The sequence below is a fragment of the Ambystoma mexicanum genome, chromosome 5p (genome assembly GCF_040938575.1).
Source record: "Ambystoma mexicanum isolate Mex_15411 chromosome 5p, UKY_AmexF1_1, whole genome shotgun sequence".
Classification (NCBI taxonomy): domain Eukaryota; kingdom Metazoa; phylum Chordata; class Amphibia; order Caudata; family Ambystomatidae; genus Ambystoma; species Ambystoma mexicanum.
The window spans coordinates 156,320,205-156,337,492 of record NC_090930.1 but is presented as its reverse complement, the minus strand read 5'-3'; the positions used below and the strand labels follow the sequence as shown (position 1 = coordinate 156,337,492).

Genomic DNA, 17,288 nt, shown 5'->3' with positions numbered 1-17,288 from the left:
CGTGCATCAGAGCATCCCTCAGGCAATCAGGCCCGCATGATAAATGTCACACGCCCAAGAAAGGGCCACCTTGATACACAAAAACACTGGAATTACAGATATAAAGCAAATCATGAGAAAAAAGTGACTCCTCACAAAACCCATGTATACTCTACAAAAGACCACTCAAGATGCCTTAGATTGGAAAGAGTGATAGATAAGGGGGACAGCCTTATCCTACAAAGATACAATGTGGTTAGATTATGCCATTGAATCCCTCAACTAAGGAAGATCACAATTCTGAGAGTCTAAGCAATTTCAGATACAATTATAGGACCCAGATGGACTATGAATACAATGACGCAGCCTCCAGAGCTTTAAGAGATCTGCTACAAACGTCTGTAAATAAGGTTTCCTCAAGAGCACGCTCCAGGCAATTAACGATAGGAGAGCCATCTACAAAAATGTCAAAACCTAATCTAATTTTTACCATCAATTGCAAAACAGAAAATAACCCCTCAAAGAAATGTTGAAAGAAGATACATGTGATGGAGGACAACTCTGGAGAGGCATCTGGGGCCTGGCTGCCCTTAGCCTTGGCCCTAAAACACAAGCATTAGCAGAGACCCCCCGAAGAGAACCCACGAAAGAACTATACCTTTGTATCACCCACTTGATGCATGAGGATGCGCTACCCTGGGATGTTCTAGACTTTGTATGTTTACAAGGGACATGGTTGAGTGAGGAACCTGTACTTGATGGTTGAACAGCATTGGTTAAGCTGGCTATTAGGGGTGAAATGGGAGGACCTAGAGCCGGGATACTAAACTTAACCTTAATTAACTCTAAAACCAAGTACGAAATTATTAACTATTACAACAAAAGTGCTCTGGAACACTGTCTTGGTGATCTTTGGGATTCGACCTCTGATTATGATTTGCTGTGCTCACTAGTGACGACAAATTACGAGGCGAAAGTGACAAAGATGCTAAGCAAGGTTGCACCCTTTATATTTTGAAAGATCAGACATATAAATAAGACTCATAAATGCTACACTCTGATTCTTTCTGCTCTCAAACAAGAAAAGAGATGAAGCGGAACTGGGCCAAAACACAGACTCAGATTAATAGAGATAAATCGAAGATGATTGAAAGAAAATATTGAGATGAGATTTTTAAGGCGAAAAGAGAGTTTTTTTGACACTCAGATCATTAACTCAGGAAATTATGCAAACAGGTTATTTGAAGTCCTGTGGAACCTACAAAAAACTCCTGTTCAATTAAATCAATTTGCCCCTGTGATAAAATACAGGAGGTTTTCCTTAGAGAAGATCCGTTCTGCACAGTCAAAAATGAGTAATAACATGAGCATGAACACAGGCCCTGAATTACTCCCGGAAGGACCCACAGGCTTGGATAAAATCTTATTTTCTTTTAAAGCTCTTACCATCGAGCACATGATACCATTGAGCTATTACCATCGAGCACATGATAAAACACTTAAGGGCATGCATCCTACCACATGTCAGGGAGATGTCTTTTCATCAAGGATTGTGCTCCAACATATTGATATGTTTGTCCATTTTCTGGTTCGTTGTGTAAACCTTTCCTTCTTAGAAAATAAAGTGTCTGATCTTTTGAAGAATGTGACTGTTACCCCATTAATAAAAAAACACACCCTGGACCAGGAAAACTATGTGAACTACAGATCCATTACCAATGTTCCTTTTCCTCTCAAGTTGATTGACAAAATAGCCACTTTGCAATTTCAGGAACATTTCGATAAGGGGGATATAATGCATGCCAGCCAATCAGGGTTTAGATCTTGACAAAGCAGTGAAAGTGCCTTACTTGATCTCCAAACAGAAATATTAAGTATTGTAGATGAAAGTAAATCTGATCTGCTGATGCTGTTAGATCTTTCAGCAGTCTTTGATTTAGTAGATCATGAAAAGGACATTAATAGGCTGTCGCTCATTGTGGAGTTGAGTGGCAACTAAGAGAAAGATGCTGCGTGTATCTCATGTATTTATGATTCTATCAAGTCCTGGATGGCTAAGAACGGTTTCTGTGTTAATGGTTCCAAGACGGAAATGTTGATTTTTGGGTCTGTTAAATCATAGACTAAATAAGATGCACAGTTCTCAGGTGTCACTATTGATCACCACATGATCAAAGTTGTAAACAAAGTGAAAGCTCTTGGTGGGACGCTAGATTCAGCACTTTGTGCTGATGCCCAAGCAACTATTATAATAAAGAACTCCCAATACTACTTGAGAGTTTTACGTCTGGTGAAGCCTTATGTGTCCCCTGTGAATTGCGTTACCTTGGTCAGAGCCTTGATCCTGCCAAGGCTGGATTATTTTACCGCCCCTTTGGGGGGAGTTGGAAAATTTTGCATGAAGAGATTACAGATATTGCAAAATGATGTTGTAAGAATTGTAAAAAGCATCCTTAGAAGAGACCCCATTTCGGAACATAGAAGGGAGCTTCATTGACTCCCTATCAAAGCGAGAATTCAGTTCAAGGTAAATCTTATTACTAATGGATGTGTGTTTGGTCAGGCTCCTTTGTATCAAAAAAACACATCTCAATTCAACAATCGGTGAGAACCACCCAGTCTAGAGACACAATGTGGTTGGGCTGCTTGAAAACAAAACGTGCGAGGGGAAACGGGCACTCTTTCCCGGTCTTAGCAGTATGGTTTTGGAACAGCCTTCCGCTGGAATTGTGAGTGGAAAGGAGCATACTTACTATTCGAAGGAAATTAAAGATGTTCTTGTTCATCTAAATCAGGTTCTTCTTCTTGTCTGTTTCATAGGGTTCTTTGCTGATGTATTTATGGTTGCTTTCCCACGCTCTGATGCCTGTGGGCTTTTGGCGCTCAACTAGTATATACATAATGGTTTATATGGGTATTTTCGAAACCCATATTTTCGAATGCCATTTTCTCGACACCAAATCTGCCGAACATTTTTTTTTTAATGGTTTTTTTGGGGGTTTTTATTTTTATTTTTTAAATGGGGGGGTTCGCCCCCAACCCCCCGTTTTTTTCGTCACTTTTTTTTTACTAGCGAAACCAAAAAAATATATATATAAAATTTAAAAAAAACATTCAAAATGCTTTTTCCAGGGACCTGTACTTTGCTCAGACACTTAACTTGGGAGACGGGCCATTACTGACATGGTCAGCCGGCATCACCCCTTTACTTTGCCTAAAATAGTCCTTCTTCACTGATGAGATTCACTTCGACAGACATTTACTTCTCGGTGCATTTACTTCTTACATTTACTTCGTCTTCATGGACACATTTTCAAGGTGGCAATGGAAATGATAAGGTTAGCTGTAAAGTTAGGGTTGGGGTCAAGGCAGCTGGGTGAAGAATATGGGTGAAAATAGAAGGTGGGTTGCATGAGGTCTCCCCATGTAATGACAAAGTAAATGATAGAAACAGTGAAAGGCGGAAGAAGCTAAGTGGCAAAGTGAATGCCGAAGAAGTAAAGACATACATCTGGTCAGCCTACTGCTTTAGATTTTAGTACCCCATTTTCACCCAATCACTTTGCTCCAATCTTGTGGTTTTCCAGTCAGTACAACCCTATGTTTCAGGGAAGATTTTGACTGCTCCTTCGCAACTACTGCATTCTTCATCTGCTCCTTTAGCCCCCATGGCCCACACACCTTTTACTCCTAAAAAGTTATTCACTTACATGCATGTATGTTGCTTCCGCTTCATTGGCCCCTAACATTCCATGTTCCTGTTCCTCACCACCACTCATGACCACCATGCAAATGAAGCAGAGGTATCACACTCCCCTGACCACCATTTCCACGGTCGCCATTTTAGCTGTTCTTAAACAATGGGTACCTGGCTAATTGATGTCCCAGGCTCCTTTACAGAGACATCACAAGAAAATTATCTGGCTCAATTTTAGATAGACCATAGGGGTGATCTGTATTGTTACAGACTCGACATATTTTTAAAGAAACACAATTTATTAATCAATTATAATCACCTAAAACAACTTGAAATCTGAAGGGAAATCGAAACAAATATTGCACAAAGTTGTGAACATATACGACAACCCAAGGAAGACTACTTGACATTTTTTTACATACAATAAACATGAAATACAAAACCACATATGTAGAACTGCAACACAATGGTCTACCCAGGTATTGACATACAAACATCAAGAAAATGAATAATTGTGTAGGTTGGATCGCATTCTTTTGGGAAACCATGTTGTTGTTCCCTTCCTATCGCTGGGGGTGTGCTCTTATTCTAAAATGTAAAAAATTGCCTAATAAACAATGTATTCACTTGACATTGTAAAGAAAAAATGTCGACATGGAATGTTTCGGCGCACAGAGCTACTTCTGTGGTCTATCTCTTAATGTCTTGGCCTTCATCAGGACTGAGGAAATTAAACATATCTCATTACTGGATTCCTGTGTGTGCAGTTGGCTCTAAAAAACAACAGAATTAAAACTATTGTTACTCGATCACCATAAACGTCTATATAGTACAGATTATATGTAATACATAGATTGTAGCTGTTCATTACACCGTTTGTGCAACATGGTCAATTACCTTAGGGTTTAGTTGCACTGGACACCTTTTATGTACACGTCCTCACAGATCTTTTTTGTTTTCTGTTTTTCTGTTTTTGGCTTCCTGTGATAGCAAAGACACATAATAATTGTATACAGCAGAATTTATACAGGTAACAATCAAGTGTTCCCATCTCTATGGACACTTAACAGTCTACTCACTTAGCCTGCTGGTGGAATAAAAATTCCTAAATTCAGTGTTCAGGTCCTTCCAGCTTCATAGTCATGGTTGAGAAAAATCCAATGCGACTTTGAATAATGCCTCATTACTACATTCATCTTTGCATTATTTTAGTTAAAAGGAACAATATTGCAAAATACATCCATTGAAAACAAATTACAAAAACATTACCTGGTGTTCTGTCTCCCACCACCCCCTATTTCTCATTCACCACCCTTTTCACTGCTGCATTGCTCTCTGCCAGTGTAGGAGACACAAGACTGAAGGTTTCAGAAAGCCTCACCTCCAGTGCCATCAGTGGTAGAGCTCAGAGCCGCCACTCTTTGAAGGTGCAAGGGTGGTGACACCCGCACTGTCAGGGAGTCGCAATCAGTGTGGATGGGGGCACAGGCCTTCTCTCTTTACCTCATGTGTAAGGAGAACCAGAGTAAGAAGAGAAAAGGCAGTCATCCTCTGCTGTGACATCAAAGAAATGGATCATGAATTATATTATCCTCTGTTGTGACGTCACAGTAGGACGATGCAATATTTTGAAATGAAATGCGTTGCTAATGGTATTAGCACAAATGACCTAAACACATTTGACCTAAAATATTTGATCAAATTCTTTTGACCTTTTTTTCGGTCAAATTTAATTACATATATAAATGAGGGTGGGTAACGGTATACATTAGGTTGAGGAGTAGTGGGGGGGTGGGGTTGTACGGCTCCCCCCACGTGTTAGACAAAAAAGGTCAAATATATTTGATCAAATGTGATTAGGTCAAATGTTTTAGGTCAAATAGATCCAAACCTTTGCTAATGGATTTCTGCGAAAGCCAAACATAACACATGGGGGTACATTTATATATAATGTCATAACGATCATGGATGTTCTTTTGAAGCAATCAATTGATGCCTTCAAGTTCAGTTGAAGGCTGTATTTCAAGAGTTCAGCTGTTTGCGAATGTATACACTCTGGCCCTTTTTTCATATGACTGGAGAATGGGCAGCCTCCCACTTGCTTTGCTTCCAATTAGCAAGTGCTTAAAGTCCTCACAATTTAAGGATTCTCTAAACTATGGCTTCTCAATCCTAGAAGGGAATTCATAGTCCTACTTTCCTGATACTTCACACTACATCATTTTATGCCGGTCAAGTGGCACAGCGAGTAGAGCGCTCGCTTTGACATCCGTGCAGAGCCTGCTAACGCAGGTTCGAATCCCGGCGGGGCCAAACTCAGCCTTTCATCCTTCCGAGGTTGATAAATGAGCACCACACACCGTGGGTAATAATAAGCAGCGCTCAGATACCTGAAGGTTCGTAGCGCTATATAAATGCCAAATTATTATTATTATTTATTTTGCCATTTGTCAACAAACCTATTTGGAAAATGAGGATGTGTACCATCACAAAGGCATGTATTCATCATGATATTATTTAATAATTCAATGTCATCGCTTTGGCCTTTGAAGGGTACAACCTGTTTCCCAGTTCAAATCACCTGCTCAGTTTTGCCCTCCTCCTTACGTTTTGGTACATATTGCAGTCTTCCGGCTGGCAGTCCACGGAAGGATGGTCAGTGCCCTGGCTGCATGCAATGCTAGTCACTGAAGTCTTGAATAGGGAAGGAGGAAGCACATTTCTTCCCCATTCCTTTAGTAGAATACCCTCATAGGAAGGGGGGGAGGATGGCGGGGGCGGGAACACCAGAATGTTAATCATTGCGATTAAAATCAATGATATCATTTTTTTGTACAAAGGAGAATATTGCTCAACAAACTCACTCATACCCGTTGCTTCATTTTCTGGGCAGGAGGACATGACAAAAATGTGTTGACATTTATGTCTCCTCCGACTCTAGTTTCCATAATAACCTTATATCTAGCTCATTGAGATGCCCCCATGATAGCTAGCTACACGGCCCCCAGCGAAATGGGGTAGCTTTAGTATTGAAAACAGAGTTTTAGGGGCTGTAAATAAATATAGACTATTCTTCTCCCTGCCCAAAACTGGGTATGAGGCAAAGGACCAGGCCACCATTGAGTGTGGGTGACGTTAGTGTGCCATTTAGAGAATGTTTATTGTGCTTACAAAACAATGCAATTCATTTTTTCGAATTTTCAAATAATTACCCTCATTAGCTTTTGATAATACCCATCCCCATATTGGCATCTCATAAGATGCCCACTCCATAATCACACGTGTTGAAGTAGTGCATGAAAGGGTGCGTGTTGCATGTCATTATCTGATTTACACTGGTGTTGGGTGACTCATTACCACTATAACACAAGTGGTCACTGTACCTTAACTGTTGAAACCATTGAAGGATTTCGGACCAGAAGTGGTAGTTTCATCATTTGCAGTACCATAGAAAAGATTTTTAATCACAAGTGGTCATGTTGTTATTTCTCGTGGTGTAAACAGGTTGTCCAATGACACTTGCCTTTAATATATATGTATATATTTTTTTTCTACAAAAACAGAACGCTCCGATGAAGGAATAGAAGTGGATTTCAGCCTCATAATCGGTGAGTTCTGTATTCAGATGCCACCGACTATTAGGCTGCAAACATTGGCGAATAGGATTTTGCTACAAGTTTTGCAATCCATCTTTTGTGACTAGAAGAATTGTAATATTACCTTCAGTGTGGATTCTGAGATAGCAGTTGTCACATAGTGTATTGCTAAGCAGTGTTCACGGCATAGGCAAACATGGGGTGGGGAGCGTCACAAAGGTAAGGATCAACATGCGCCATTTACACCCGAAATGTTCAAATATTCAATTTGGCTTTGCTATTTATTTAGTCAAAAAACATTGGTCCGGTTTCTCCTCTAACCCCTTCCTCACTCTTGCTTGATAACATCAATCAGTGCATAGCTAGTGTTAAGTTACTCTGGCCTAATGTGTCCATTCTTTTGTGAACTTCACAGTTTTAAGTTACAATTACATGCATGGATTTTTACTTTTGGCTTTGTTCAAAATGGATGCGTGTGTAAATAAAGTCTATTCCCTAGAGTAAGACAGATTTATGCTAGGCAAGACTTTCCTAGTTGACCACCACAGGAGTTTGGGTTTTTAAATGATTATTCTGAATGCTTGTACATCATTAAATTCTTGACTTAACCCATTGCACCCTAGCTGTACATAGACAATTAGGGCAGAGTAATGTATGTGTGTAACGGCCACAATACATCTACCTTCAGCAAGGTCCATCATCAAATTAGGGTCTAATCTATCAAGAGTGTATTCTTCTCTTGCCCTTTTCTCCTGCCCTGTGTGCTGCCCTGTGTGCTGCCCTGTGTGCTGGTGTATGTGATTTCAAGGCTTTAGGTAAACGACCATGATGACAAACAAGCATTCATTTCTCAAAAAGGATAACCCTGGCCCAAAATACATGAAGTGAATAGGTATAAAACTAGGAGTTAAGGAGGTGTATAGGGACTGGGGATAACACAACGTGAATGAAGCAGGAAAAAAAGAATTACAGGTTTAAAATCAAAATACCCAAATTGGGCGATTTTATTCCATAAAAAATGATTATATCTGCCGAACCATTGCATTAACAGGTTAAAGCAAACATTGCTATGTCACATTATCACTAGCAAGTATAAGTGTTGTACACTGGCTGTGTACTGCTCCTGAAAGAGAAAGGTAGAACTGGGTGGCCTTCTAGCTAAAGAAAGAACACTCTTTGAACGAAGAGAACAGGCTGTTTTGTACTGTTATGTACGATCATATTTGCAACAAACATCTCAAAGCTTATGTCAACTAACGACACGTGTCTCTATAATTTTCTATATTGCACATAGGGCTAAGTCTTGAAGAGATACACATGATCACGAGTCCACCGAGAAGAAACCTTGTGTCATAGGGCCTCATTAGATGTTTGGCGGTAGCCTTGCCGGTAAAACCGGCAGGCTGCCGCCAAACTTCTGAACATTTCCGGCACCCGCGAATGGGCAATTACCGGGTCATTATGGCCCTGCCGGACCCGGTAATTGCCCATTTGCAGGTGCCGGAACAGAATGCTCCCCATTCCCATGGGAATGGGAAGGTCGGATGCACCGGCACCGTTACAAATGTTGCTGGTACATCCCACATGCTGTGCTCGCGGTGCTGCTCTGCCCGCCAGGTAAGACTTGGCAGGCAGAAAGGCACCTGCAAGCACAACTCGTAGTTTACCGGTCCGGGAACTACGGTACCGTCTAGCTTACCGATACCGTAGTTCCCGGACCAGCAAACTTATAATGAGGCCCATAGTTTCCAAAGTCCAAGATAGGTGCAATATTAGATCTTTGTCTTCATTTTAGAACTTGTAATTTCCAAGTGTAAGGCCACTCCTGTAAATTAGGGGCCATAATTCATTGGTTTGGTGGCATCGCCATGAAGTATGCATGTCTGTTTGATTGAAAGCCTAAAAAATGAGTATGCAACATAAAAAGGTGCCTAGTATGTAAGATGTGTATTATGACATTTACACGTAGTTCAAGCTAATTACCTCTCCAACTGAACTTTGGGTGACCTTAACAGATGGTTACTATCTATTTCATGTATTCCATTGATGTGTGTGATGCGAAGTTACATGGTGTGAGAGAAGAACACAAATACCACAATGTCTGTATGTCACCGAGCATTTGATAACATATATCAAAGTTTCTAACTCTGCTCGTTCTATTTATTTTTAGTTTCGCTGCAGGATATCAACATGCGGAAGGCATTCAAAAGTTCTATGGTGCAAAATCAGCAGGTGGTGTCTCGGAACTCGATTCCCAACCCGGTGATGGAAATGTACCACCGTTGTGACAAGCCTCCTCCACTCAACATTCTCACCCCATACAGGTAGGCATCTCTGTTCAGCTAGCACCGCCCGGTGATGGCAATGCACCACCGATGTGATAAGCCTCCTCCACTCAACAATCTCACCCCATGCAGGTAGGCATCTCCATTGAGCTAGCACCGCCCGGTGATGGCAATGCACCACCGATGTGATAAGCCTCCTCCACTCAACATTCTCACCCCATACAGGTAGGCATCTCTGTTCAGCTAGCACCGCCCGGTGATGGCAATGCACCACCGATGTGATAAGGCTCCTCCGCTCAACAATCTCACCCCATGCAGGTAGCCATCTCCATTGAGCTAGCACCGCCCGGTGATGGCAATGCACCACCGATGTGATAAGCCTCCTCCGCTCAACAATCTCACCCCATGCAGGTAGGCATCTCTGTTCAGCTAGCACCGCCCGGTGATGGCAATGCACCACCGATGTGATAAGCCTCCTCCACTCAACATTCTCACCCCATACAGGTAGGCATCTCTGTTCAGCTAGCACCGCCCGGTGATGGCAATGCACCACCGATGTGATAAGCCTCCTCCACTCAACATTCTCACCACATACAGGTAGGCATCTCTGTTCAGCTAGCACCGCCCGGTGATGGCAATGCACCACCGATGTGATAAGCCTCCTCCGCTCAACAATCTCACCCCATGCAGGTAGGCATCTCCATTGAGCTAGCACCGTCCGGTGATGGAAATGTACCACCGTTGTGACAAGCCTTCTCCATTCAACAATCTCACCCCATGCAGGTAGCCATCTCCATTCATGCAGCACCCTCAACCATGGACCACTATTACCGCATGAACACCCTTCTGTGGTTACTGAGGGATGTGTCTGCACCAGGAATGAGCAGTTAGTAGACCAGTAATTTGGTGCTCTGTCAACCCCTACTGTGTCTGTTGGTTGTCCATCCACGTCTTATCCTTCGTCACTTTCTTTATCACCCTACCACTGGAACTCTAGCGTTGGTGGTCTTCCTAAACTGGCAGAAGATATGGCTTAGAGAAGGGCTCTCCACATCCAACACATCCACCATGATCCACTGCCATGGAAAGTCAATCCTCTGAATAGTCTTACCTTTATCCCTGCAATGTCTTTCTCTATGATTCAGGAATATCCATGTACCTTTAGAGCGAATGTGTCACACTCACTCTCTCCCCACACAGCACTGTGTAGTTCCAGCCCACTGGGATTTACTGCACGCTACTTCACTCTTACATGACCTCATGTGCCTTGCATCAGTGTCCTGCCCCACTCCGATAGGCGTACCCCACTCACCCAGCTCTCTCCCACCCAACCATGTGAGTCAGGTGGACACTGTTGCATTGACCATGACCGTTTTATGGGTCTATGGCCCAAATATCTGCAATCTCATATCACTATCACTCCTCACTTTCTTTGTGTCACTCCACATAGTTGAGTATCCGATGTCTTTACCGTTCGCACTTGTTTTTTCCAAAAATATTTTATTTATGAAACTAAAATCAGCGCTGTCATATTGGAACAGTAGGAGATAAACTCTGCATGTAACTCCATGGCCTCATTATGAGTTCGGCGGTAACCATGCCGCTATTGGCGGTAACCATGCCGCTATTGGCGGCATGGCTGCCGCCGAAATCGCGTCGGGCCGGGTCCTCGGAATGAGGACTTACCGGGCCATTCCGAGTTCGGGAGGCCCGGTAATTCCTCCCTCCAAGGACCCGGACACGGTCCTTCCCCATTCCCATTTCAGCCCCCACAGGGCTGAATGGGAATAGGAGAGGGAGAAAACAACGGGCGATTACGAGATGGCCCGTTGTTTGCTCCCTCTTCCCCTCGCGGGACCCGGTAAGCACGCCTGAATTTCCCAGGCATGCTTACCTTGTCCCGCGCGAGGGGAACTCGTAATGCGGCGGTACGGAGTGAACGGCGCTGGCACCTTTTACGGCACTGTTCACTCCGTACCGCCAGGGTCGTAATGAGGCCCCATGTGTTGTCCTTATACTGCATTGAGTGTACGAGAGGTGACATGCACTCAGACAGCCGTATCGAATGTACCCTAGCACTGAAAGACTGGAAGTATATTGTATGGAAGGATATCAGCACGCACCATAGGACATCATGGAGCGATAAGTGAATTCTGATGAAGGCAGAGTGATGTCATAAAGAAGACACACTGAAATGATATGAAAATACTTAATGTAACTGAAGCAACAAGAGCAACATGTACGAAATAAAGGAGAAATCACACATGCAAAAGAAGACAAAGTAACTTGCTGACTAGTAAGTGTAAATACGCAGTAACGCAAGGTAGAGAAGACATATAGAAACTTGCTATAGAATAATATATATCATGGCGGCTAGGATGACCAAAATAGGAAGATCGACAATGGCTTGTGTTAAGACTTAATCCAGCTACCTCCGAGACAGACCAGGGTTGCAGAGTCAGGAGACGCTGGAAGCACAGCTTGGTGTGCAAAATACAGATGAGTCTATGTTGGCCTGGGATCAAGGATGCTATTTTAAGGAATAATTGCAAGGCACACAGGGAGGCAGATGGATAAGCCATGGATGTAAGACATATTTCTCTTAGATTAAAGAAGAAGAAACCCTCTGCAAAAGCCAAGTACTGGGCAATTAAACGTGTATAAAGTCTATACACGATGGAGTGAGCAATCTTTAAAGGCCAAGAGGAGCATTGACAACCTGTATAATTAAATCAAATAGCAGTAAATAAGAGGTCGAACTGGACACATTTGTGGCATCTTTATGCATGCTTCAGAAGTCGAAAGCAAGGGCTATTCATTAAGCTGTGGATGAAGATAGTGATGTGCTTACACTCCCTTGAATGTCCCAGAACAGAGAGCAGGCTACAATGTCAACTACAGACGGAAAACTTTGGCTCATGGTCGGACTGATGAGAAATGATGGATTAATTGGGAAAGTGGGGAGTAACCTGACGTGACTCAAGCACCTGGGTTTATTTCCACTTATGTGCTGCTAACGAGGCAAAGAATCCAAGGTTGCATGAGAATACCAGCCAGTCAGTGGGTCTATGGGCAATCTGCTATACAAGGTTGCAAATACCAATCCATTGCCATTTTGTCCACTGTAATCAGAATTGTATGTATTTAGAGGTAGTTTGAGGCGTGCCCTACATCTAAGAGGCAACCAATGGTGTACTAACCCCTATGTATTCTATAAGTAGATATTTCCCCCTAACCAATCCCTCCCGTCAATACGTTTAACAGTTTGGTACGTGGGATGATGTCATAGATGGTGCATATTTGGGTATAAGACCTCTGTGTAATCAAGTTCGTGTTTCAGTGTGCAATCGACAGTCCGATGTCTGCCAGTTTACCCTGCTTTGTTAAATTGAGAATAAAGTAGTACTTTGCCCTATTCTTTGAGTCTGTCCGGTTATTTGGTCTGAGATCTTTATTGGTATTCCCATCTAGCACAAGAGATGCTTCAAGGTGCTAGAGCACACTGCTATGCATGAATATTTGTTTTTTTACCAAACCTCAAGCAATTCAGTTCAAACTCTTCAGCATGACCTCAAGATCCCATGGTAACCTGACATTTGAGTGGTAATCTACCTGATTACACTCACACCAAATACTGTTGCTGACCTCTGCAGCCCAGACCATAAGATCCTTCTGCATGTTTATCCTTCCAATTCATGGCTAGCTTCAGGGATGTTGGAAACGATCTGGGGCTACGGCAATGTTTGGAATGTCGGGACTCAAGGCATGTAGCCTTTTTGGTTGTAGCCCCCTGAGCTTCTATCCGGGTCTACAACCAAAAGACCCGGGGCTATAGCCCCCTCTGCCCCCCCTCCTAGCAAGGCCTATGGTGATGCTTCCTCTTCACCTGTTCTAAACTGAGTACAGGTTGCTTCAGCTGTATTTTGCTTTTCTTCTTAATTGGGAGGAAATCCGGCTGACATGAACTTACCACTAAGCTCCAAGGCCTGCCACATGCTTTACCACTCTTCAAAAAGGAGCAGTCATGGAGCAACTCCACCACATATGACAAAGTCTCCCATCAGGCGGCTGCAACATGTGTGCTTGGTTTAACTACTCTAAAATATAGCATGAATTGATCCATGATTGTACTTTGTACTTTTGGTGTATTGTCTACATTCCCACTCTGTTCCACATGCTTATGTCACTGACTCATGAACACTATAGGCCTCATTCCGAGTACGGCGCTAACCAATGGCGCTATTAACGCCGTGGTTGACGCCGTACCCGGACCGGCAGCGCCTTGGTGGATGGCGGAATCACCGCCCCATTCCAAGGTTGGCGGGGCGGTAATTCCCCATTCACCAAGGCTCTTCCCCATTCCCAAATGAGCCCCCATAGGGCTCAATGGGAATGGGGAAGATGCAAATAACGGTGACCGTTCATTACGGTCACCGTTATTGGCTTGGAGGCCCCTTTGCGCCCTCGACTTTAACACCTGCTCAAAGCAGGCGTTAAGGGCGAGGGCGCAGAGGGAACTCGGAGTATGGTGGTAAGGGAATACCGCCAGCGGTCTCGTTACCGGTGGCCGCTATCCCTTACCGCCATACTCGGAATGAGGCCCTATGTATCTTCCTCGGATTCATTGTCTGTTCACCTTTGCACCTTTGTTTGTACTGACAGCTTCTACGTTTTTGCACTACTGCCTGTGGGATATGCGATAACAAGTGCTTTAATAAAGAAAGTTTAAATATATATTTTCATATATATATTTTTTTAAATTTTATTTATTTATTTGTTTTGGTTTATCATAAACCTTTACAAAAATACCCTGGTTGTGACATATGGCGTTGTTAAATATTTATACTGAATAGGATTGAGTCTGCTTTTGTGAGACATTGGGCCTCATTACACGGTAGGCGGTAAGGGTTTACCGGTAAACCCTTACCGCCTTACTACGAGGTTCCTTTGCGGGACCCGACCTTAACGGCTGGTGTAGACCAGCCGTTAAAGTTGGGACCCGCAAAGGGACCTTGGTGATAATTACAGTACCGCACTTTGCGGTACCGTAATTAACCCCTTCCCCATTCCCATTGAGCCCTATGGGGCATAAATGGTAATGGGGAAGGGCCATGGAGAAATGGGGAATTACCGCCCCGCCAACCTTGGAATGGGGAATAATTCCCCTTTTCTCCATGGTGGTACCGGTATGGTACCGGCGGCAACCACATGGTTTACCGCATAACGTGTAATGAGGCCCATTGTGCCTTTGTAGTTACAGGCTATATGTATATCTGACTCTTTCAGTGCAGTCCCAAGTTCCGGTCTCAGTGCTCCCGAATTGTGAGCCTGGGGTGTTGCTAGGTCTGGAAAAGATCCGGGGCTAGGCTAATGTCGGGACTGTAGGAGCTCGGAGCTAGCTAGCCTTTTGGTTGTAGCCCCTGAGCTAGCCTCAGCCTCATAGCTTGGAACAGAACCATGATACGTCTCTCAGTTCCATTAGGGCCTTGAGCAACACATGGGTGAGGTTTCTTCTGGCTGCTAAGCAACACATAAGGCCTCATTACACGGTAGGCGGTGGACAAAGGTGCTACTAGCACCTTGGTCCATGCCGGTAAAATACTGGCACCGCCTTGGAGGAAAGGGGAATTACCGCCCTATTCCAAGGTTGGCGGGGCGGTAATTCCCCCTTCTCCCATTGCCCTTCCCCATTCCCATTTTTGCCCCATATGGCATAATGGGAATGGGGAAGGTGCTAATTACGGTACCGCAAATTGCGGTACCGTATTTAGCACCCTGGTCCCTTTGCGGGTTGGTTTTTAACGCCTGTAAAAAGCAGGCGTTAAAGTACCAACCCGCAAAGGGACCTCGTAGTAAGGCGGTAAGGGTTAATGGTCACCGGTACCATTACCGCTGACCGTTAACCCTTACCGCCTTCTGTGTAATGAGGCCCTCAGTCTGCAGACTTGCTGCAAAACCCTCACACATGCCACTGTATTTTCCGTCTATTTGGCTATAGTTAGTCAAAGTCTTCAAATGTTTTGACACAACTCCTTCTTTACAACTGTACTTCCTCGGTTGCACCTCTTGCTTGGTATGGAGTGCTGTCCGCTGCACTGGAATCATGGACCATGTTCCCTATAGAAGTGAAGACAGCATCCAATGCAACATACGGCTTTACCTCCAGCCTTGCTGTGAAACCCTTGCCAGTCCAGGAAGTTCGTCACGTTTTACTGTGTTTTACCCCGGTATAATTAGCAAAGGGACAGGGCAACATACCATTCTATCATACCTCCATACTCGATCAACTGCCTGATGATTAAACCCAGGCACCACAAGGTGCAATACAGTCACCCAATAGCATCTCTTGATAGGTAGGCCTCCTACCACAACCCCCATAAGGCATTGTTATTTCAGTCAGCTGCATCTTAGCTTATGTTTCAATTCACATCAATTTGCACAGAACTATATCTAGTCCCTATAGGTGGCGACGGGAGGCCTTTCCGGATTCTCAGAGGCAATACCTGAAATAAATAGGTGTGTCATGGGAGTGATATGATATGATATGGCATTAATAACACGCCTATACACAAGTGTTTCAAGGCGCGAAGAGGCAAGGAATGGGGAACAGAGGGTGGACAGAGACAACAATCTAACTAGGCATAGTGACATTGAGATTGTGCAAGTGCAAGGGAGAGGCGAAGAGGAAAGTGCGAGGAGGAAGAGGGAGGGGAAGTGCAGTACATAGGATAAACAGTAAAAAGAATAAATAAGAATAAATAAGAAGTTTGTCTGTAAAAGCAAAAAGAGAATATCGAGGCTGAGTACCACAAAAGGAAAGACACCGAACGCGGGCTTACAAAGATACACAGATCTTTATTCTACAACTGAACAGTTTTCAAAGGAACAAAGTATCAGATAGCTATCTGGCCCTCAGTACATCACAGCGAATACCAACCCTTTCGGTGTGAGAAGTGAGTGGGACTGTACATCAGAACATTCACTCTTTTATACAATTTGTAACATGATGTCCCGCCCATTTACAGGTTAACCATTTCTCGGGCTAGGGGTTCGTGCCGAGTTCACTTCTAATTTATTCATCTATATGCATATGGATTATTCCTAGTACATACTCCAATAGGTTACAATGGCATCAGTGTGTCTTCGGATTTAACATTTAAGCCTTCGTACATGTTTTATACAATGTAGCTAAACAAGTGTTCACATTCAGTATTTAAACAACATTGTGCTTAATATATGCTCACGGATCAGTTTTGTTGGCACAGGTAATCCTTGATCTACAGGTCAATGAAGGACAAGGGGCCTCATTACACGGATGGCGGTAAGGGATTAATGACCCGCCAATTACGACCCGGATAACCGCTATTAGCGGCACCGCTAAGAACGGTGCCACTAATCGCGGCTAGTCCGTGGGCGCGCATCCCCTCATGTTGGAAATAGCGGCATGGTGCTAATAGCACACCATCACAAGCCATGCGGACATGCTAATAGCAGCATGGAATTGGCCCAAAAAGCCCATACCGGCATGGCGGAAATACCGGCATCGCGAACCACCCGTTAAGAGACATGAGCAGTGTTCCCACCTGCCACAAGTGGCCACAATCAGCACAGGTGGAGGCAATGGAGAGTTTGGCAGCACAAAAGGAGCACACCACACCCCTTCCCACACCCCTTCCCACACCAAGATGGTTCCAATACTAGCAGCATTACATGGGCTGGAGGATATGATTG

General features: G+C 43.8%; 1 protein-coding gene across 9 annotated transcripts in view; it reads left to right on the top strand.

Annotated features, from left to right (window-relative positions):
- The window catches only part of LOC138480812 (actin-binding protein WASF3-like), a 1,100,082-nt gene that overhangs the window by 783,135 nt on the left and 299,659 nt on the right, over positions 1–17,288 (top strand). For 8 of the 9 annotated variants that reach the window (XM_069612569.1, XM_069612567.1, XM_069612561.1 and 5 more), the window contains 2 exons: positions 7,240–7,284; positions 9,443–9,596. In XM_069612569.1, the coding sequence (XP_069468670.1) occupies positions 7,240–7,284; positions 9,443–9,596 (199 nt within the window). The remainder of the gene's footprint in view (positions 1–7,239; positions 7,285–9,442; positions 9,597–17,288) is intronic. The other variant, XM_069612568.1, reaches the window with a different exon arrangement.